Raw genomic sequence first — 22032 nt, 5'->3', positions numbered from 1 at the left:
TGGTATTCTATATGGTTTTTGTCTGATCGGAACATGATCCCCAGTATTAATTTAGTTAGTTTAGGAATCCTAGTTACATCTGACCACTCTGCACAATTTTTTAACAAATCATAAACCTCTTCAGACATATCCTGTGTGGAATCTGTAACCACAGTACAAGATGAGTTATTGTCTGAATAAACCTCTGGTTCAAGCCAACGTTTTAGTAAATTTACATGGTAGACTTTACTTTTTTGTTTTTTTTCTGGGGTTTCAATTTCAAAGTCTACAGGGCCTGTTTGTTTAACCACTTTATATGGTCCTTGCCATCTGGCTAGCAACTTATTTTCACTATGCAAAAAAGTGTGCACTCTGTGGAGTTATACACTCGTCGGCGCTGCACTGCAGATGTGTAACTATTTTGCTGCTATATAGATCTTGAGGATTCCGTATCCTCAGTGAAAGTTTACAAAACAAAATACCAATATGATCTATAGCGCTATAGTATCCGAGGGAATATAGTATCAGATAATGGTATGACATAGAGAAAGTTAATTCAGGTGTATCAAGGTGGCTATATTAAAAGACAGGTGATTGCCCCAGGTATATATGATAAGCTCTTACACAGCACTATATGAACTAATATACAGCTAGTTGAATAATACCGGTGTTCCTACCTGTTTTGCGCCACTATGATGTCTCTTTCACATATGCATACTCTGCAATTTGACTGTATACGAAGTGTAGTCCTGAAAGATTGGAGGAGAATATTGATGTCCTTGTTATCGGGGTCGGGAGCGAGCCCCGGCCGGTGGCTCTGCTGCTACCTTACACCCGGCGTAGTGGAGTAGATCGGGAGGAATCCACAATTGAGTGACGTCACTTTGGTGGATACGGAGGCCGATGTGGGGAAAAAAAACATCTAACGCGTTTCAGCGAGCTTGCGGTCGCCCTCGTCAGAGATATTTTGTTTTGTAAACTTATTTTCACTACTAGGCAGTAAGAGGAGAACTTTATCACCAACTTTAATGGATTTATTCCTAGCATGTTGATCATACCATTTCTTTTGGTAAACTAGTTTAGGTAGTTTTTCTCTCATTTGTAAAACATACTCCACCACATTTTTCTGATGGCCTGCTTTATCCTCCCAAACTTCTTTAATAACATCTAAGAGTCCTCTAGGTCGTCTTCCATATAATAACTCAAATGGGCTAAATTCGGTAGACTTTTGAGGAACTTCACGATAGGCAAACAACAGGAAAGGCAAAAATTTGTCCCATTGTTTTGGATCATTATGGACAAATTTTCTAAGCATGTTTTTCAGTGTCTGGTTATACCGTTCAGCCAACCCATCTGTTTGTGAATGGTAAGGGGTGGTTCTGAGGGGCTGAATACCAAGAAGTTGGTACACTTCTGATAGAAAAGAAGAGGTAAAGTTACTACCCTGATCTGCCAGTATATGCTTAGGTAACCCAACTCTACTAAACACATTCAGAATTTCCTCAGCCACTCTCTTAGCAGTAACTGTTCGCATAGGAATTGCCTCCGGGTACTTAGTACAGTAGTCTACTATGGTAAGAATGAAACGGTTACCTTTAGAACTCTTTTCTAGTGGACCAATAATATCCATACCAACAGTATTAAATGGTTCATCAATTACTGGCAATGGTATAAGTTCTGCTTTAGGAGGGATAGAAGCAGTATATTGGCATACTGGGCAACTACGACAATGGTGACCTCATCATAAACACCAGGCCAATAGAAGTGATAAAGCACCCTAGCCAATGTTTTTTTATAACCCAAATGACCAGCAATAGGAAGATCATGTGACAATTTTAAAATGTCCTTTGTAAACTTTTTTGGCACAACTGTTGTACTGTCTCTCCGATCTTCGGATGACTACACACCCTATACAGGATATTATTTTTAACAAGGAAATAAGGTGTAGTAGGTTGCCTAACATTGTTCTTAATCAGGTTACTGTTAGTTAAACCTTGTTCATATAAAGAACATAAGTCAGTGTCCTGTTTTTGCTCAGATGCAATATCAGTGTCCCATAGTCCAGCAGCCATATACTTGCCTTCCCTGGAAAGTCTTTTCCTGAAGACATCCTGCTGCTCTGGAGCACTTGGATGTTTTGCTGCTGGTGGCTCCAAGATGTCATAATGAAAAGGGAAAATGTCCTCCAAGGTCTCAGCTTTCTTCTGCGTCTGTGCTTGCGCTCTTGTAGTCACTGCAGATAATTGGCCTTCTCCCATTAGCAAGTCCTTAAAGCGTAACTGTCAGTTCAGGGTCATTTTTCTGAAAACATTAAATATCAACAGTACAAGCGATTTTAAGAAACTCTGTAATAGGTGTTATGTACTAAAAGAGTTTCCTTCTGTACTGAAAAAGCAATCTCCCAGCCTCCCCCCTCACATCAAATGAAGCAGGATTTCTCTCTCCATTATATGGCTATGGAGAGGGGAGGGGCTGTTAGGAGTGACTGAGCACGGAGCAGTCTTGCACAGCACAACACCCTGCAATCTTCTCTCAGTAAGTTCATAGATAAGCACTGACCTTTCTGACCCCAGAATCCTGCGGTTTAGGTGCCCAGAGAGTCTACAAACAGCTGACCTTCATGTCACCTCTTCCTGCTCCCTCATCTCCCTCGGCCCCTCCCCCCTTCATAGGCTTACAATGGAGAGAGCAGAGCCCGTCTTCACTGGCTTCTCTGTAATGAAGACGTGTTTGCCTGATAATGCACAGCTAAGAAGTCAGGGGGGGAGGCTGGGAAATTGCTTTTTTGGCTGATGAAACCTATTACAGAGTTTCTTAAAATCGCTTATACTACTGATTTCTGCAATAAAAAAAACATGACAGTTACGCTTTAAATCCAGGAGTGGTTCTGCCAAGGATTACTGGTACTTGTAGTTCAGGAACCACAACAGCTGGCATTATATAAGATTTTTCATCCAACTGTAGTTCAACATTTGATGTGGAGTAATTCTTGGTATCTCCATGAACACATGTAATTGGTACTTTAGGAAACTCTGTCTTACGGGTTATCAAGTCCTTCTGTACAAGACTTAGTTTGCTACCAGAATCAAGCAAAGCTTCCACATTGTGTCCATTAATTTTAATAGGCCGGATAAAGTCACTACAAGCAAAGAATGAGGCAGATGTTGGGCCTTTAGCACTTTTCTTAGGGCAAAACTTGGCCACATGTCCCTTCTCCTGACAGATATAGCACATTCTGTCAGCAGTGACTGGCTTTGATGGCATCCCACTTTTGACACCATATGTTGGGCATGAGCTTTTCAAAAAGAGTACTTGGAACAATACTCAAAAATGTATCCCACTTCTGACACTATATGTTGGGCATGGGCTTTTCAAAAAGATCAATCTTGATCAGAGAAAAATAATCCAAAGGACTTTTATTTTACTCCACAAAAATAATTCACATGACAGCTGTTAAGAACTCACCTGCCAGCGCTCCTGCGGCGTCATCTGCTCTCCCGGCTCCGTCGGTCGGCGCTAGGACTCAGCGCCGACGCGGCCGCGCCAGCCGGGTGACGTCACGGAGACCCGACGGCGTCCTTGGTTACCAGGGACGCCGCGGCTCCGAGTCACTCGCGGCGGCCGTCCAGACGCTTCAGCTGAACGGCATCATGCTCGGGCTGAGGGGCGGATCGCTTCCCCACTCAGTCCATAGCATGACAGCTGATGTGTGTTTGGGATCAGGGGGTCGGGCCAATGATGTGCTGATCCGGCCCCCTGACCCAGTATAAGTATGATTCACTTACCAGCTCACTTCGCTGGCTATTAGTTGTCTCTGATCCCAGCTCCCCAGTTCCCTGCATTCTGCCCTATCCTGTCTCTATTGTCTTGCCTGGATTCTGACCTTTTGCCTGTCCCCTGACTCTCCGTTTGGTTCTGATTTTGTACTGCGTTGCTCGTTTGGTTTCTGACTTGGCTAGTTGACTTCCCGCATTGTATTTGTCTGTCTGTCTGTCTGCGTTTTATGTTGTGCACGTATACAGCATAGGGAATGTCTTCGTGGTTGTCCGCGACCGCCTAGGGTCGACCGAGGCAAGTAGGCAGGTGACAGTGGGTGGGGTCAGATTCAGGGCCCACTGTCTGGTGTCTTGTCTTACCTGCTATTCTTGACAACAGCAGTCAGCTTTCTGCTTTCCACATTGTAACATAGTACAAAACTTCACAATCCACTCAATCATTTACACCTGATGGGGTTTTATACCCTTGTCAACTCCCACAATGCTTTGCACATTTTCCTATAAAACCCCTGAGTTTCTGCTGGTCTGCCTCTTACATGGTCAGAGCACACACCTTGCTGCAGCTGCTCCAGGCAGGTAAGTAAAAAGAAAATACACAATTGTTATAATGTTACATTTCACATTACAGCACTTTTACTTAGTTTTAGTACATTGTTCCCTGGTGGCAATACCAGAAATGAGAGGAAAATTAGAGCATTAGGTGGCCAGCCTAATGAGAAAAAGCAAAGCAAGAAACAAAAGAACCATTCACACAGGTGGTTTGTCAGTCCAGGGAAATTCATGTACCAACACAAAGTTTACAAACATAAACAGTTTTTTTTTCTTTTAAATTCACATCCGGTTTGATCCTTTTTTTTTTTAAATAATGGAATTAAATGGGGGCTTTGGGTTTATGTAATGCTCTTTACTGTAAAACTGACATAATATCTTTATTCTATAGGTCAGTCGGAATACAGCGATATGCATTTTATATAGCTTTTCTAATGTTTTACTATTTTTTAACAGTAAAACCTTTTTTTTTAAGCAAAGAGGTGTGATTACAATGGCCCTATTGTGACTCTTATAGCGCTTTTATTTTTTCACGTAGGGGGCTGTATGGGGCGTCATTTTTTGCGCCATGATCCCCAGTTTGTATTAGTATCAGATTTGTGTAGATCAGACTTATTGATCAATTTTTTTTTTATAAAATGTAATTAAAAATATAATAAATCTTGGCCTTTTTTATGCTGTTGACCGTGCGGGAACAATATTGTTTTTTTTTTTAAAATAAATCGGACATACTAAGGTATATAATATGTTTATTATTGTTTATTGTTTTTGATTTATTGTGTTTTATTTAAAAAATGGGAAAATTGGGTAATTTTAATTTTTATTGGGGGAGGGGCTTATTTTCCACTTTATACGTCCCCCTAGGGGACTTTTACATTGAATCAGTAACACTGATCATTGCTATGCCATAGCATAGCATTGATCAGTGCTATCTGCGATAAATGCATACAGCCTGCCTGAGGCAGACTCTATTCACTGATCGCTAATCTGACTCCTGGGAGGAAGGTAAGGGACCTCCAGCAGTCAGTTACAATGTGTGACTGCGGGCAGAAGAGCTGCCGGTGGGCTGCCGTGCGATTGTGATGGCCTGTCATTAACAGTGCGGACCCGGCTGCTGTGTAAAGGCACCATTAGATCCGGGGTTACAGGACGAATAGAGAACACACTTGCCTACGACAAGGATCCTAACTTCAGGACACTGAAGTTCCTAAGTCACTTTCTAAGAAGAGAGCAAGAGGGACTGATCCACAGTAGAGTACAGATTGTGAGTTAGCTGCTTTCTACTGACAATGGTGGGAACATTTTCACTACTTGACTCTACCCAGAGGCTTGGGACTCGTACTACCTCACAGGATGGCCCCTCCGAGACTGCGTAAGCAGAAGACAGATAACACAAATTTATCTAAACTTGAGTACAAGGATTTCTTGAAGATACATGTCACACACATCCCGGTAGAGTACTGCTGTAATTAGGCTAGGGCTCCTATCCGGCCCCTATCTACTGCTTCTTCTTTACTTAACTCCTACTCTCTCATCACCTGAAGTTGCCTGTTGAGACACTGCCTGTTTTATTGCACTGATTACCTAAATCACTCCTATATTTTGGTATCGCACTGAAGCTTTTAAAGGACAACTCCGGCGGGACCCCCCCAAAAAAAAAAAAACACAGACACACACAGACACCATACTCACCATCCCTCCGGTGACGATCGCCACTCCATTCGGCCGCCGGCCGCCTCACCGTCACCTGCGTCCGCCGTCCAGCGATGTCTCCTTCTTCCGGGTCCATGAGAGAGAAAAGGCTGACAGCGCGCTTGCGCACCGGCAGCCTTTTCATTGGCTGGAGCGCATCACATGGCTTCCAGCCAATGAAAAGGCTGCTGGTGCGCATGTGCACCAGCAGCCTTTTCTCTCCCATTCACTCTCAATGAAGACGCCGAGGAGGAAGAAGACCCGGACCGCCCCCAGCTCTGACATCACCCGACACCAGAGAAGAGGACCGTGACGACCGTAATAGGTAATGTATATATTCTTTAACTTCCGGGGTGGGGGTCGGGGGTCGGAAAGTGGGGGAAGGGGGCCAGACCGGGTATTTAACCACATTACAAAGTTATATAACTTTGTAATGTGTGTTAAATAAGCCAAAAAAAAAAATTCGCCGGAGTTGTCCTTTAAGTAAAGTTCAAGCATTGTTTAAGTGGGTTTCATCTTTGTTGCCGCAGCTTGCACCTCACACCAGTTCTACCAAAGGCCCAGTGCCCGTGTGTCCAGGAGTGGATAATACCACTCTTGGTCACCGTGACAAGTTGCCCCTGAAACACCGGAGCTCACCGGTTGGTGCAAAACCAGTATCCAGCACCCTGGACCACGTCACATTCCTGGGAATTCTTATTTGCCCGACCAGCTTGTACAAAAGGGTCTTCACAATATCAAACTATTTTGTATCTACAGCTCCCACTCACGCCTTTGAATTTCCATAGATAAAAACTATAAACAAACCATGTGTAATCTGTACATTATACACGTATAATATACACGTATATTATAAGGAACCCCCAGATCTGACTGAACAAAACTTTTGAAATGTCTCTGTGATATGTCAAAAGTTTTGTTAAGTGACTGGGCCACTTTGCCAGCTTGCCAGGTAAGCTTTGCCTGATCATGTGTCTGTGGATTTAGTAGCACAATTTCTTTTGTTTATTGTGTATGCTTCAAATATCTGTTAGACAAATCTCTCTGTATAGAGACACCCTAAGGGGAAAGGGCGGTTTTGTTACCTGCAGTCTGTACAGACTGATCTGTTAAACAGCTTAATTTTAATTGAAATTAAGCAATAGAGAAATGGTTGAAAAGTTATACACACCCTTTAATACACGGTGTTCTAATGCTTTGGTGATGAAACTTTACACTACAAGTGAATAATCATTCAGGGTCATATTACACCAGTTGAATGTGCTTTTTATATTTTTTTCCCACAATAGCAATTTTTTTTTGCTTTTATTTTTATAGCACCAACTGATTCCACAGCACTTTACACAGTTTTGCAAATTTTGGTCCCTGTCCCCATTAGGGCCAACAATTTAAATTCACCTATCTCTGTTTTGGGAGGAAACCCATGCAAACACGGAGAGAACATACAAAATCTTTGTAGATGTTGTTCTTTGTGAGATTTGAACCCAGGACCCCAGCACTGAAAGGCTACAGTGCAAACCAATAAGCCACAGGCTGCTGTTCACACACAGTACTCTTGCTCAGTATTTTGAAACCAAAACCAGGAGTGGACTGAAAACACAAAGACTATATCCCCTTGCTGTTGAAATTTAGTGGATGGCCGTCAAACAGCCGTTTTAAAATAACAGCAATTATTTGCCATTGAACGGCAGCCATCCACTCAATTTGTTGCAAAATACTGACCAAAATACTGTGTGAGAACATAGTCTGATATAGTGAATATTAAAGATTTAATTGGAATCAATTTATAAAGTACATTCTGCACTAGGGGCAGACACGTCTTGCATATACAGTATATGAAGCCTGAAATGTGATGACCTGTTTGGTTTCTAAACTGAAAAAAACAACAATCTGTTCTCTCTGTCAGCCCCAGGCTCTGGTGTCACCTATAATGCACCTCACTGATTCTAGGAAATAGGTGGATACTTTGCAAAGCTCCACAGACTTGCAGAGATGTCTCCTCAACAGGCTGCAGATGATCTGATTTTCTATGTGAATGGCAAAAAGGTACGATTATATTCTGATGGTTCATGGGTCATTTTCTTAGTTGTTTTGTTGTTTTTATGTCTTAGAAAGTATGATATACTTTTATGAATTTGCTTGCCAGAATATATTAAATTATTACTATAACAGTTTCCCAGACTGGAATCACATATGCAATATTTTTTTGTAATGGATATAAAAAAGAAAGGAGCAAACTAATGTATAGTTACGGAATATTTTACTTGCATGCCAGCAATGTAAAAACCATAATGCTAGGAAATAACAGAAGGGAAAACAACTGTTGGGTATGTGTTGCATCCTTGCACCTGTGCTGTGCCATACTGTGTTAGACATTGTGAAATCTACATATAACCAAATTATTTTTGTGCTTATTTTCATAAAATGGCTGCAAAGAGACTTCAATTGACTATATGTTTATTGTATATAAGCAGATTACAAAGTATGTATGTGAGTAAATCCAATCGTGTGGGGAATGCTCTTCTACAGGCAATGTTTTTAGGAGAGAATACCTACATAATGTGACGTGTTGGGACGTGCACATTTTTTTGCAACAGGTAGAACAGGTACAGGTACAACAGGTAGAAAATCCACAGAGAGATGTAGTACATGTCTATGGGTACTCAATTATGACTCAAAAGAGATCCCAATGCAGCCGTATGCATGAGGCAATAGGCTAGGTCCTCATGTGGTATTTTGGTCAGTACAGTAGTGACTTGGATTACGAACATAATTTGTTCAGGAACCATGTTTGTAATCCAAATCACTCTTAAACCAAAGCAAACTTTCCCATAAGAAATCATTGAAATGCAGACAAATGGTTCCACCCCCCAAAAAATAATGTTTTTTTTTTATTCTGAATAACATGTAAAACAAATGAAACAAACATTTAGAAACAGCTGGATATGTCATTTTATAAATTACTGTATAGTATAGCAATCAGCATGTGGTGTATAATGTGTAGTAAGTGCAAAAACCTGAAAAGAAAAAAGCAGCAGTTTGTAGAAACAGAATGAGACTGCAGATCCCCATAATGCAGTAGCGTAGTACAGAAGGCTAGAATAGAGAAGCAGGGCTGCTGTCAGAGGTCTGTGTGGTCACATGACAGCAATGGGGAAGGGGTGTGTCCTCAGCATGGTCCAATCAGGAAGGGAGAATCACTGAGCTGTGCAGGAGGACAGTGACAGAAACTTCTCTATACAGCAGTGTGAATAGCTGAGTGTAAGTGCAGGCACATTATCCTGTCCTCTGATGCAAGCCCCAGCCTGAAGTGGATCTGCTATGATGTAGAAGGTGAGGGAGACTTCCTGGGTCTCAGTACAGTGCTGTAGACCATGCTTTACAGACCATGCACCTCCCCCACTCTCCCTCCCACCCAGTACAGGGAGCTCCTAAACCAAGTTACAATTTTGAAAAACTGTGAGCTCTTCTTGCAAAGCGTTCTCAATCCAAGTTACTCTTACACAGAGGTACCACTGTATATTTAGACAAAACCAGTGGGTCTAAAAAACAGGAAAAATTCTAGAATGCTTAACTTAGTGCTTGAGGTAGGTGCTTGAGAAGAGCAGAAGTAGTACTGCTTTGTAGAAGGTAGAGAGAATAGAAGAGGAGTTTGCCGAAGGAGCCGAGTGTAGCCTTGTACTCTGCCGGAAGCTTGGTAGATATCTTTAGTAGTGCAGTGATACTCATACTCACATTTAGACTATGTCTGACCCCTAGTGCTCCCTAGTGTCATAGAACCCATCCTAGGTGGGTAGCACGAGCCCCAGTCATGGTTATCTGGGTGTAGCAAGGTGTCCGAAGTGTTACCGAAGTGTTACCTACACTGCACAGTAGGATACATAGGCCTTTTAACGGTAGCTTTGTCCTACTGGGATCAGCTCCTATTGCTTCAGGAGTCTGTTCTGCACTTATGTTCCTGGCATGGGCTAGGGTGTTCCTTGGTGGCTTCCCCCTCTTACTTGTGTTTAGCACTGCATAGTGTAAGTGGTAGCTGCTTTTGAAAATCTCCTGACCTCTAGCTCATACCTCCCTAGTGTCCCTCTTTTGGAGGGACAGTCCCCACTTTTGAGCTATGTCCCTCTTTGCCCCTTACATGTCCCTCATTTTTGACCTAGGCATTAGATTTGCATTAATAAACTTTTTTTGCTGTTGCTCTAGAAATTGTCTGGTTTCCTACTGTATAATAGACCCAAACCTGCATATTATTTTATCATGTGGTGACAGTTGGATCCTTAAAATTGTTATATTCAGATGAATCATATGACATTACGGCCCCTTTCACACATCATACCACACATGCGGTTCATATGGCCTCATACACACATCTGTAGGTGTTATCAGCTTTGGGACCATGTTCAATGACACACAAAATGAGTAAGCCATTGTGCGTCAATGTCACCTATCTTACAGGGGGTCCCTGCAAATACGGACAGTTACTGACTCACATTGGTAATCCTGTCCACAGTTGTGGGTGCGCAGTTAAAAACAGGGTTACTGATGTGTGAATAGGACCTAAGGATTCAGTCACACAATTAGGATCTGCTGCTGATTTGCAGATATCAATGTAACTAAATGCATGCATTAAACTGCAGCAGATCCTGTATGTGTAAGTGCATGTTTGAATTAAAAAGTATAGAAATGTCTAAAGTTTTTCAAGAGTGAACCACAAGTGTCCCTCTTTGACCATGCAAAAAGTTGGGAGGTATGCTCTAGTTGCATTTGTTCACACTCAGCATCTGGCCACAACTCAACTTGGTGTCCTTGACAGGGGTCCTGGCATAAGCCAGGCCTTGGCTTAGCACCTCCTAGTGGTCAGCACATAACACCTGGTACAAACAACTTCACCCATTACCTCCTTCAACTGTGCAATAGTAATACATATACATACATAATAAACCCTGAGACCTAGTGGGGAAACTTTAAAGTACCTCATCCACCACTAAACCTCAGAACTTTTGGACATGTGCATAAAAGAAGAAAAAAACACTCCCCCAGTGTGCTCATCCATTTTGGCAGAAGAACTCTTCACAGCAGTGACAGTGTGCTCAGCTAATTACTGGTTACAGCGCTGTCCAATCTCAGTCAGTGATTGGCTATGCGGGCTGTCACTCCCGAGACGAGTAAGGCCCCCCTCACACGGTGTGTCAGTTTCTTCTGTGAGGAACTCCGGATGAGGAGGCCTCAAAAGGCTTCTTGAAACCATCAGGATTTCCTAACCAGTAATCAGTTCCTATTTCCTGAGCTCCCATAGACTTCTATGGGGGCATCAGTTCAGGAATTCCTAATGAAAATAGAACAGGTTCTATCATTTCCTGAACAGGAAAATTCTGATGGGTCTCAGTGCCTAATGCAATCCTAGGGGTCCGGTAAGATAAGAAATCTGATTTCTGATAAGCCTTAGGCCCCATTCACATGTTCTGTATGGTGTGTGCATGGACTGTATGCTACAGACTAAACCTTAGAACTATGGGTACCATCATTAATTATGATGCCATGAGCTCCGAAATAGTTGAATCTCTGCTCTACTGTACTGACACAGTGCTTTCATCTGAAGAGACTGTTTTCCTCTCAAGCTCTGTGGCGTTTAGAGGGGCATGTCCCCATGTCAAGTATTGCTTTAAAAAATTGCATTTCACAAGAGAAAAGATGAGGGCACTCACCAGATTCGTGATCTCTTCTTTATTTAGGCGTATATTAAAAACTTCCGGACATCCAGGGCCACATTGTAGGTCTACAATGTGGCCCTGGATGTCCGTAAGTTTTTAATGCTAGCCAAGTCTAGCAGCTCCTAGCAACATAAAAGCTCCCAAGCCGAAACCAGCAGCAGTGCCGGTAACTGTGTACTCTCCTTGGAAGTGCTTTAAAAAAATTGACACATCAAAATCTAGGCATCATCCACGTGTGAGTGCACTAATTTATGCTCTGAGTTTGAAGTTTTGGTTTTGGGAGGCTCTCTATGTATACACCACAGTCACAAGTGCTGAACAGGTCAGATCATACTTTATTGCTGAATAGTCCCAGTTTAGACTGACTATTAACTGGCTTATCTACAGCAGGGTTTAGCACCAGAATTTGGGCACATTTGGTGCACAGCATCTTAAAGGGAATCATATCAGCGTCTGCCTGTCAAGACGCTCTGCAGAGGCTTTGAGCTGTGACTAGGTGACTATTTGCTGCCTCTTGTGCCAGAATAAAACTCCTTTTTTCCCCCATGTAAAAATACTGCTGCAGATGTGGCTGTTATGCTCTGTTAGCTGCACAGTTGATCTATACTGTGCAGCTGGGAACCATATAAGCAGAATCGTTCTGATTGGTCCCCTTTAAGCCATTACTTAACTTTTGGGGAGTGTCTGAAAAGTTTCTATGTTAGGATAGGGACAGAATGACACAAGGACAGGTGAGCCCTGAAGATGGCACGCACCCTGTCTACTTGCCTCAGAAGCCCTAAACGGTAACGGACAACTGGATGGCAAACCCTGATCTCAACTAGGTGCAACACAGAACAAAACAAGACAAACAGACACAATAAGGCAATGTTAAAGGTCCAGGTCAATAACACATGAGAAGTGCAGTACAATATAGAATCCAAGAGGGTAGTCAAATAGTCAAGAGCCAGAAGTCAGGAAAAAATGCTAGGTCAAGATACATTAGTAAACTAGGCACTATTGCAGGCAAGGACTGAGGCAGAGGGGAAGATACTTATAGAACCTGGAGTGCTAGCCCCAGAAGCGATTGGGGCTGAGGCTCCAGATTCAGCCCAGGTGCTGACAGCTGATTGGTGTATCAGCTGTCAGTCAATCAAAACTCATATAAACACCTTATGCTGATTGGCCGGGGGAGGCTACATTGAAGGAAAGATCTGCAGCGATATTTAGGAACAGGCCCCCTACTAGGGACGCTTATGGCATGCCTCCAGCAACTGGCCTGAGTGCTTACCAGGGACAAAGCACGTGGCTCGGGCTCTAACAGTCAAACTCCTAGTAGATGTGGCACAGGTGTTTTTTTGTTTTGTTTGTTTTTTTGCAAATTGCACTAGAAATCTTTTGCATTTGCAGTAGTAAATCTGGACCTTTTTATATGACTCCAGCTTTTTGCTAAAAGAACACTTTCAATGAACTGAGTTAAAAAAAAGTATTAATCAGCTAATGGCTCTGGCTAGGTGGTATGGCATTACTGCCCATGGTGAAAAATACATGCACTACATACAATGCATTGTAGTAGTTCATGGCATATTTGGGAGGGCTTAAAATGCTCTGAGTATTGTGGTGTGTGTAAAGGGGATCTGTAATCACACCTACAGTTCTGAGAAGTCTTTTGAGTCAGCCATGTCACACATTCTTCTATACTTCTACATAATTTTTGGCTCTATTTTTTGGGATTTCAGAAACTCCTGGTTAAAATCCTTCTAGATATAAAATATAAACGACCTCTATAATTGCTTTTTACCTGTTGCTGCTTTCTTTTCTGTATAGTTGTGGTAACTTCGGCATTCTATTAACAAATATTATTTTTTATATTTCTAGATAGTGGAAAAAAATGCAGATCCTGAAGATTTGTTGCTTCCCTACCTACGGAAAAATTGTATCCTTTTGTGAAGCTTGATGTTCAGGATTCTCTTATAGAAATAATGGATAATAACGATAATAATTGTAAACATATGAGCCAGCTCATAGGAACGTCAGCTGATGAGCATCTTATGTGTTTAAAAAAAAAAAGTTTAACTTGAGGTGTCTTATTCTGACAATGTTGTCTCTAGATAGGCACATATACTGAGGCATGACTGCCTTAGGAGAGCTTTAATGATTTTTTGTATATTGCCCATCACACAACAGATGTGAAGCAGCATGTCCCTAAGACAGAGGTGGTAAAATATTTTAAGTCCCCCTAATAGCCATCATAAAAACCCATTGGGCTATGGGTTTGTTTGGGTCCACACAATGTTTAACCGCGTCCGTTGCATAGCTGGCTGGAGAAAAATAATAGGCAGGTACAATATTTTAACGCTTAAGAACGCCCCTGCAGTAAAGAACAGGCGCTGATTCCATTGCAATCAGTGTCCTTTCTTTATTGAAAAATTAAGTTGGGTGAACATAGCCTATGGCTGGTCACTAAGGGTTGTGCACCTTGGCATTTGGATATATTTAGCAAAAAACAAAATAAGTTGCCTTCTCCATACATCCATAAGACACATTGAGAAGAGGTAGGCTGCATTCACACGTCCACAAATTTTGCGATGAATGCCTGTCCCGGATTGTTTTCCCAAACAAATTCAAACAGTTTCCCTGCTGCCGGCATGATATTGATACATCATGCAGGCAGCAGGGAAACTGTTTGAATCTGCGCTGTACTATAATGATAGAGCCGCGGAGATTCAAACATTTTCCCCACTGCCGACATGATATTGATCATGCCGGTGGGGAAACCATCCAGGGCAGACATTCACCATCCGTAGGTCCACAAAATTTGTTGACGTGTGAATGCAGCCGTAAACTTGATTGAGCCACTGCGAGTAACCTATGGGGTACACTGGCATTCTTTTTTGGCTTGTATTCCAATATATACCAGCAGAGTACAACAAAAATGAGAAGTGATAGGGAACATTAGTAAGTTACATTACAATCCCTTTTTGAATTAAATTGTATTATAAGGCTCAGGCTATGTTGGTACATTGTAAATTAAAGGTAAAATACATCCGTAAAATAAAGGTAAAAATATAGCTATATTTTCAATATAATAATCTCCACTGAAGTCAGTGAGAAATTGAAGGTCAGTGCACACATAGTATGGAATAACTGCCATAATTAATTACAACGGTCCAAATACCGCAAATACAGCCGTTTTTATTCCCCTGTTCGTAGTTTTATTTCTTCACTCAAAATTACTGTCTTTTTTAGCTTTTATTTTACTGTGTGTGACCCTAGCCTCAAACAGCAGTGTTATATACTTTACAACTCCTATAATGGGGGAGTCTATATTCTGGTGCCATCTGCATATCGTGTATTGTGTTGAACTAATGCCATACCAAATAACAATGTTATGAGAGCACACAAGGTCACCTTGAGGAAGGACAAGTTAGTGATCTTATTTTAATTAAGTAAAAAAATCTATTGATTTTAAGGTTTTATTTTGTTTTTCTGGGTGCTTTCAAAGGAAAACATACAATGACTTGTATGACTGAACTTAGAGTCACTGTCGTATTATTATTTTTTTTTTTGCAGAAATCAATAGTCCAGGCGATTTTAAGAAACTTTGTAATTGGGTTTATTAGCCAAATCTGCCATTATCTGCATGTAAAAAGCCTTTTCCCAGGTCCCCCCCTCCTTCCTCTTTTTCATCCACTCCAAAAAATCTGAAAATTGTGACTTGTTGCAGGAGTCGTACCCTGTCTGTTCTAGGGAGAGGGGAGGGGGGAGGGGGGAGGAGGAAGGAGGGAGTTAGCCTGCAGCAGAAAGCAGATAACAGAGGATTACAGGCTCAGAGCTGGGTGACAGCTGTAATCTGAGCTCAGACAGGTCACTGGTGATGGTCAGAAGAGATAACGGGTGAGGGATTTGTAGATTAACTCTTTGTTGTCCTGTTTTGGTCTTTTCTTTAGCTCTCTCCATAGGAGAACAATGAAGACAGGGGAAGAGCTTCAAACTGCTTTTTCATGATAAAAATGCATTTTTCGGATAATAAACCCAATTACAAAGTTTCTTAAAATCGCCTGGACTATTGATTTCTGCAAAAAAAAAAAAATTCACGACAGTGACACTTTAAAACACATTAAAACATCACTGACCACAAAGAAGTCACTAAAATGGCACATAGCATGACACTGTATGTAGCCCACCTCCTATTTTGCTCAAACCACCACTAAAAACACCACTAGGAGCTGTGTGAAACTCATCTATAAATTTATAAGCTTAACCCCTTTATGTCCATAAAACCTATATATATACGTTCCTACTGCACATGCCCCGTGCAGCAGGAACGAATATATACATTTCTAGATTGAAGGGGCTTTATATGCAATCAGAGAATTGCATATATAAGTCCCCTAAGGGACTTATATATGCAATATAAAATCTGTGAAAAAAAGTTTTAAAGAAAGTTTTAAAACGTATTTAAAAATAAATAAAGATTTATAGTACCCCCCTTTCCCATTATACAAATAAAAAAAATAAACATATTACATATTGTAGCGTGTGGAATTGTCCGATCTATTAAAATATAACAATATTGTTCCAGCACGGTGAACAGCGTAAATAAAAAGTGGGGGGAAAAAATAACAAAAAAAAAATCAAAATTTTTCTCTTTCACCAATATCATATCAATAAAAACTAGAGATCATGACGCCAAAAATGACACCCCAAGTAGCCCAGTAGGTGGAAAAATAAAAGCACTTTGACCCCTTTGGTCATGAAGGGGTTATTTGGCAAAGAATTTTGTTTGAATAATGAAATAAGAGGATTAGAGAATCTCACTTACAAAACAGGTTTTTCTTAAATGAGTTGACATAAAGAAAAGCATAATAATTGTATACACGCCTATGCTTCTTTCAGATTTTTCCCTCCCTCTCGGGCTATTGGCTTTCCGTCTGTCTGTGGATACTAATAAAAAATCCTTTTAGGTTTGTCTTACTTTCAGCTGCAGTTTCTAAAGTCAGGGGCATATACAGGATTTTAATAATTTTTAGGGTTCTTTTTTTTTAGTTTATTTTTTTTTTACTAGCACACAGTGACTCGATAATACCCCCATACCATATCTAAATATTTCCACACAATGAGCATATATTAAAGTAGTGTAAAAAAAAGTTGGAATTAAAATGTAAAGTAAGAAATGTCTCATTTTACAGGGAACAGGTGTTACTTGCATAAGACTCTGCAACTCCAATGTTGGGAGAATGATGCTAAGCCCTGGTTTACTTAGAACATTTTCTAATTGCATAAGAGTTTTATACAATAGCCTTCAAGGATGTTTTTTAAGTCGCCATTCCAAGTCATACATTTACTAACCCTAAAACGAACCTATTGTTTGGAAAAAGAAAGAAACAAACAAAAAAACATACATGGTTTATGTAGTGTCCCAGAGAAGGTGTCCCACTATGTTTTAATGTCACCTGTCAGGTGTCACACTCTGGGCTAAAGGCTGCTGTTCTCACTGTCACCACTTGGCATCTCACTCTCCCCTATTCTTTTCCACAGCTGAAATATGGAAAGGGTTACCTATGTTATGTTCTGTGTTTCCTAACCAATCAGTTGCTTTGGTGCCTTACACTAAACCACCTATCAGACACTTACACCTACTTTCTTCTAGCACTTTCCCCACCAATAATAGGTTATTCCCAAGTCCTGGTGGGATGGTATTTCTTAGTAGATGGTGTTGAGAGAGAAAGACAAAGCTAGTGTTTTTGCTAAAGTTCAAGTCAAGGCCTGGCCTGGAGGCCAGGCCCCCTAAAAAAGTTCATCATCATCTTCTAGTTGGGAGTTTAGAGGGAGAAGACTAGTTTTAGGGTAACTGTCATCTTGAAAAACCTTGTCTACACCTGGAGTAACATCTACCTAACCTAGTCAGGACAATCCAACTCTGGGATTTGTCTGCAGCAGAGCAAAGTGCAAGTAAGCTGGCAAACCTGCTTGACCTACTCAGGGAACCTTGAGAGGTTAGGTTTGTCCGGTTGTTCAAGCCCAGGACTCGTACTTCCAGATCTAGCACTATGTGGGCTCTTATGGCAGAAGGCGGTCTACGTATCTATTCTTAAACCATGAAAATAAGAGTCTCCAAGCAAGTAACTTATACACAGTACAATTTCCCCCGGCAGAGTTCTGTCCTTATTAGACAGCTCATGCCCCCTTAACCTTATCCTACCCAAGTAACACCTACTTCAGATACCTCAAGCACCCAAGCCATTTACTCTGTGTTGTCCACTAAGGGAAAAGACAATTCTTTGAAAAACTTCTATTTTTGCACCTTTTTACAGTACACTGTATCTACTGTATTGCACTGAAGATTTCCTTAACCTCTTAAAGGGGTAGTGCGGCGTTTAAAAATTATTCACTAAATAAAACACATTACAAAGTTATACAACTTTGTAATGTGTGTTATGTAAGTGAATGGCCCCCTTCCCTGTGTCCCCCCACCCATGGAAGTGTGGTGCAGTATACTCACCAGATTACTGTTGACCCCGATCCAGCCGTCCCTCAAGCTGGGCCCCCTCTGCTGCGTCATCAGCGATTGGCTGAGCATTGTGCTGCACGGGACCAGGTGCAGAGCAGGCCACTCCTGCTAATTAACATGACAGTGGCATCCAATGGTGTTATTTGCAGCCCATCCCTGGTGTCTAGTGGTGGGATCCCCCCCCCGCGCGCGCGATGCGATCATGGAGGGGGGGATCCCTTGGTCTTACCGAGCCGGACCTCAGCTTCGGAATGATGCTGATGCCGGGTTGGTATTCTATTGCAATGGTCTGCAGCAGGCCAAAGCAACAGAGCACAGATCTCATGGATCGGTGCTGTATAATACAGCTACACTGATCTCTATGAGAGATCAGTGTAGTTGTATTAGAAGTCCCCCAGGGGGCTTCTAATTAATGTATAAGTTAAAAAAAAAAGTGTTTTCATTAATAAAAAAAAAACTCCTGTAAAAAAGTCTGAATCACCTCCTTTTTCCCATTTTATAAATAAAAATAAATAAATAAACAGGTTTGGTATCGTTACGTGCGTAATCGCGGGAACTACTAATTTATCACATTCCTGATCTCAAATGGTAAATGGTGTAAGCGCAAAGACCGGCCAAAGTGTGAAAATTGTGCATTTTTGGTTGCATCAAATTCAGAAACATTGTAATAAAAAATGATCAAAAAGTCGCATATATGCAATCAAGGTTCCAATAGAAAGAACACATCATGGCGCAAAAAATGACACCGCGCACAGCCCCATAGACCAAAGGTTAAAAGCGTTATAAGCATAGGAATAGAGCAATTTTAAAGGGTTTTTTTTTGTAGAAGGTTTTATTTTTTTAAAAGCCATCAAATAATATAAAAGTTATGCAAGTTGCATATCGTTTTAATTGTACTGACTTGAAAAACATGTATAACATGTCAGTTTTTCCATGGGACAAAACCCCCAAAGAAAAAGAATAGTGGGGTTTTTTTTCAATTTCACCGCGCATATAATTTTTTTCTGGTTTCGCAGCATATTTTATGAAAAAATTAAGTGAGCCATTGCAAAGTACAATTAGTGACGCAAAAAATAAGGGCTCATGTGGGTTTTTAGGTGAAAAAATGCAAGTGCTATGGCCTTTTAAACACAAGGAGGAAAAAAACGAAAATTGGCTCCGTCCTTAAGAGGTTAAAGCGTAACTGTCATTTCAGGGTAATCTTTCTGAAAACAATAAATATCTTTAGTACAAGCGATTTTAAGAAACTTTATAATAGCTTTTATTTACCAAAAGAGTTTCCTTCTGTTTTCCTAGCTCCCCCCGACTTTAGAAGAAGCAGGATTTCTGTGTCTTTTTTGTGGCTATGGAGAGGGGAGGGGCTGAGAGGAGTGAGTGAGCACAGAGCAGTCCTGCACAGCACAACGTCTTGCACTTTTCTCTCAGCAAGTTCCTAGATAAGCACTGACCTTCCTGACCCCTGAATCCAGCGTTTTAGGTGCCCAGACAGTCTACAAACAGCTGACCTTCATGTCTCCTCTTCCTGCTCACTCATCTCCCTCGGCCCCTCCCCCCTCCATAGGGATATAATGGACCCAGCAGAACCCATCTCCACTGGCTTTTCTGTAAGGAAGAGGTTTGCCTGATAATGCACAGATAAGAAGTGAGGGGGGAGGCTTGGAAATTGCTTTTTGAGTACAGAAAGAGGCTTTTTTTTGCCTAATAAAACCTATTATAGAGTTTCTTAAAATCACTTATACTACTAATTTCTGCAAAAAATAAAAAATACAATATGACAGTTACGCTTTAAGATAACCGTTCCTGTTTAAGTGCTGGACTCTATGGTCATTTGGCACCTGCACCTACCTACCTTATAAGCCAGTGTTGATATACCTTAGGGTGGGCATACCACTCCTGGCCACCGTGACAAGTGCCTAGTCGGTACACTCCAACACCTAGCCAAATGCTAGCACCACCTAGCAACTTCAGGTTACCGCATTTATTCAGATTACCTATATGAGTGGTGACAAGGTAATAGTAGTGCTTTGTACAGCCACTTACAGTAGTTTTTCTGTGTCATTATTACACATACAGGTTCTTCCTTTTTTCTGCTATGCCATGACATAGAGCACTCAGTAGGCTTGCACTGTGCTGGTTTTACACAGAACACTACTATAAATGGTATGTTGAAGGAGAAGGGGCTACTGATACACTGGGTTTGCAAGTTGCTATATTCCATAATGTAGAAAAATGCTTTTATGCTCCAGTGAAAAGTGTCAGAGAAGCTTTCCCAACTCCTGATCTGCTGCCTCCTAACTACCCCTTATTTACCTGGCCCTGCTGGATTGAGAGACTCCGCTGCAAGCTGAGCTCCAGCAGAGTGATAGTGCGTTTACACAGGCAGATTTATGTGACAGATTTTTTAAGCTAAAGCCAGGAACAGACCATAAACAGGGAACGGGTCATAAAGGAAAGACTGAGATTTCTCATTTTTTCAAATCTTGGTTTTGGCTTCCAAAATCTGTCAGATAAATCTGCCTGTGTATATGCACCATAAGGGATAGGAGGGGGAGTGAGAAGTGGTTACAGCTCTCAGAAGATCAGAAGCTTAGGTAAGCCTCTCTGACACATCATAGGCAAATAGCATGTATCCATGTTCTGGAAGCACAAACAGATATATGAAAGGTAAAATACGACATGGAGAGAAAGGAGCTGCTGCACCTCACACCTATGGCTGACACTTATGCCTCTCGGCTACATTTAAAAACCAACGAAAGGATGTTGGTATATAATTTGATCAAACCATATTGCCTCATGTACAACGTGCAGGTCCCCTACACTAACCCAACACTGTGTCGGTCAGCAACCGCAAAGCGAGCACAAGCAGAGAAGGGAGGCCATGGAATGAAAGGTACCATATGTCTCCTTGACCTAACAGCTATAACTAATTAGAGCCTTCTGTAATATGAACTGAATATCTATGGAGCATTTTCTTAATCTTTGTATTGTTTTCTAAACAAATACAGAATCTCATGTACGATGATGCTTTCTATATTTTGATGCACTATGTGCTGTTAGCATATTACTTGGTATGATGTCTTGCATGTATGTATTTGCCTTAACTTTGTCTAACTCAGTGCGGCTTACAGGCACAAAATATGGCTGTGGAGGTGGTGGCTGTGGTGCCTGCACAGTCATGGTGTCAACAGTTCATCCAGTGTCTAAAAGAATCCTGTATCCTTTTGCAACTTCATTGATGAAAACTAGGACCAGGTCGGATCCAGGTTCATGCAGGCCCTTGGACATTAGAGCCTTAGTGGGCTCCTTTTCAGTGCAACTTACCCAGCAGCTGTAAAAGAGAACGAACTACTGTCACCAAGCGTAATCACTTGGTACGTGCTGTAATCCCTCCAGAACTGCAGCTGGGGTATAGTTCACCTTGCACTGTGGGTGTTATTGGTAGTATGTAGATAAGAATTGTTAAAATTTCATTCATTACCCTGCTACTGTGGATTACAGCTGGCAAACCCGCTATACCAAGACCAGTATTACCAATAATATCAGTACACAAGGGATAATACAATCACACCATGATCCCTACCACCACATATTGACTAATACCACCATACTGCAGATAGTACAATGCTCCTATATTCACAGGTGACATCTTCAATGATCAGAGATTCATTTACCTTTCTTTTTCCAATCTGCCAGAGAAACAATTGGGGGTGAATTTATTACCTGTGCAGGTGTCAGCTACTATGTGCACAATCTTGATTCCTTGTGCAAAATGTATTCGCTGCACACGTGTTAACTTTTGCTTATTTTTTAAAAAGTTTGTGTAATACTCTAGGTT

The 22032-nt window shown here is 41.3% G+C and overlaps 1 protein-coding gene across 2 annotated transcripts in view; it reads left to right on the top strand.

Annotated features, from left to right (window-relative positions):
* Positions 1-7966: 7966 nt before the first annotated feature.
* LOC138801003 (aldehyde oxidase 1-like) overlaps positions 7967-22032 on the top strand; it is a 101430-nt gene continuing 87364 nt past the window's right edge. For both annotated transcript variants that reach the window (XM_069983353.1, XM_069983352.1), the window contains exons 1-3: positions 7967-8042; positions 13562-13619; positions 21314-21410. In XM_069983353.1, the coding sequence (XP_069839454.1) occupies positions 7989-8042; positions 13562-13619; positions 21314-21410 (209 nt within the window). In that variant the 5' untranslated portion in view covers positions 7967-7988. The remainder of the gene's footprint in view (positions 8043-13561; positions 13620-21313; positions 21411-22032) is intronic.

Source organism: Dendropsophus ebraccatus, chromosome 9 (assembly GCF_027789765.1).
Source record: "Dendropsophus ebraccatus isolate aDenEbr1 chromosome 9, aDenEbr1.pat, whole genome shotgun sequence".
Classification (NCBI taxonomy): Eukaryota; Metazoa; Chordata; class Amphibia; order Anura; family Hylidae; genus Dendropsophus; species Dendropsophus ebraccatus.
This window is presented reverse-complemented; position numbering and strand designations above follow the sequence as displayed.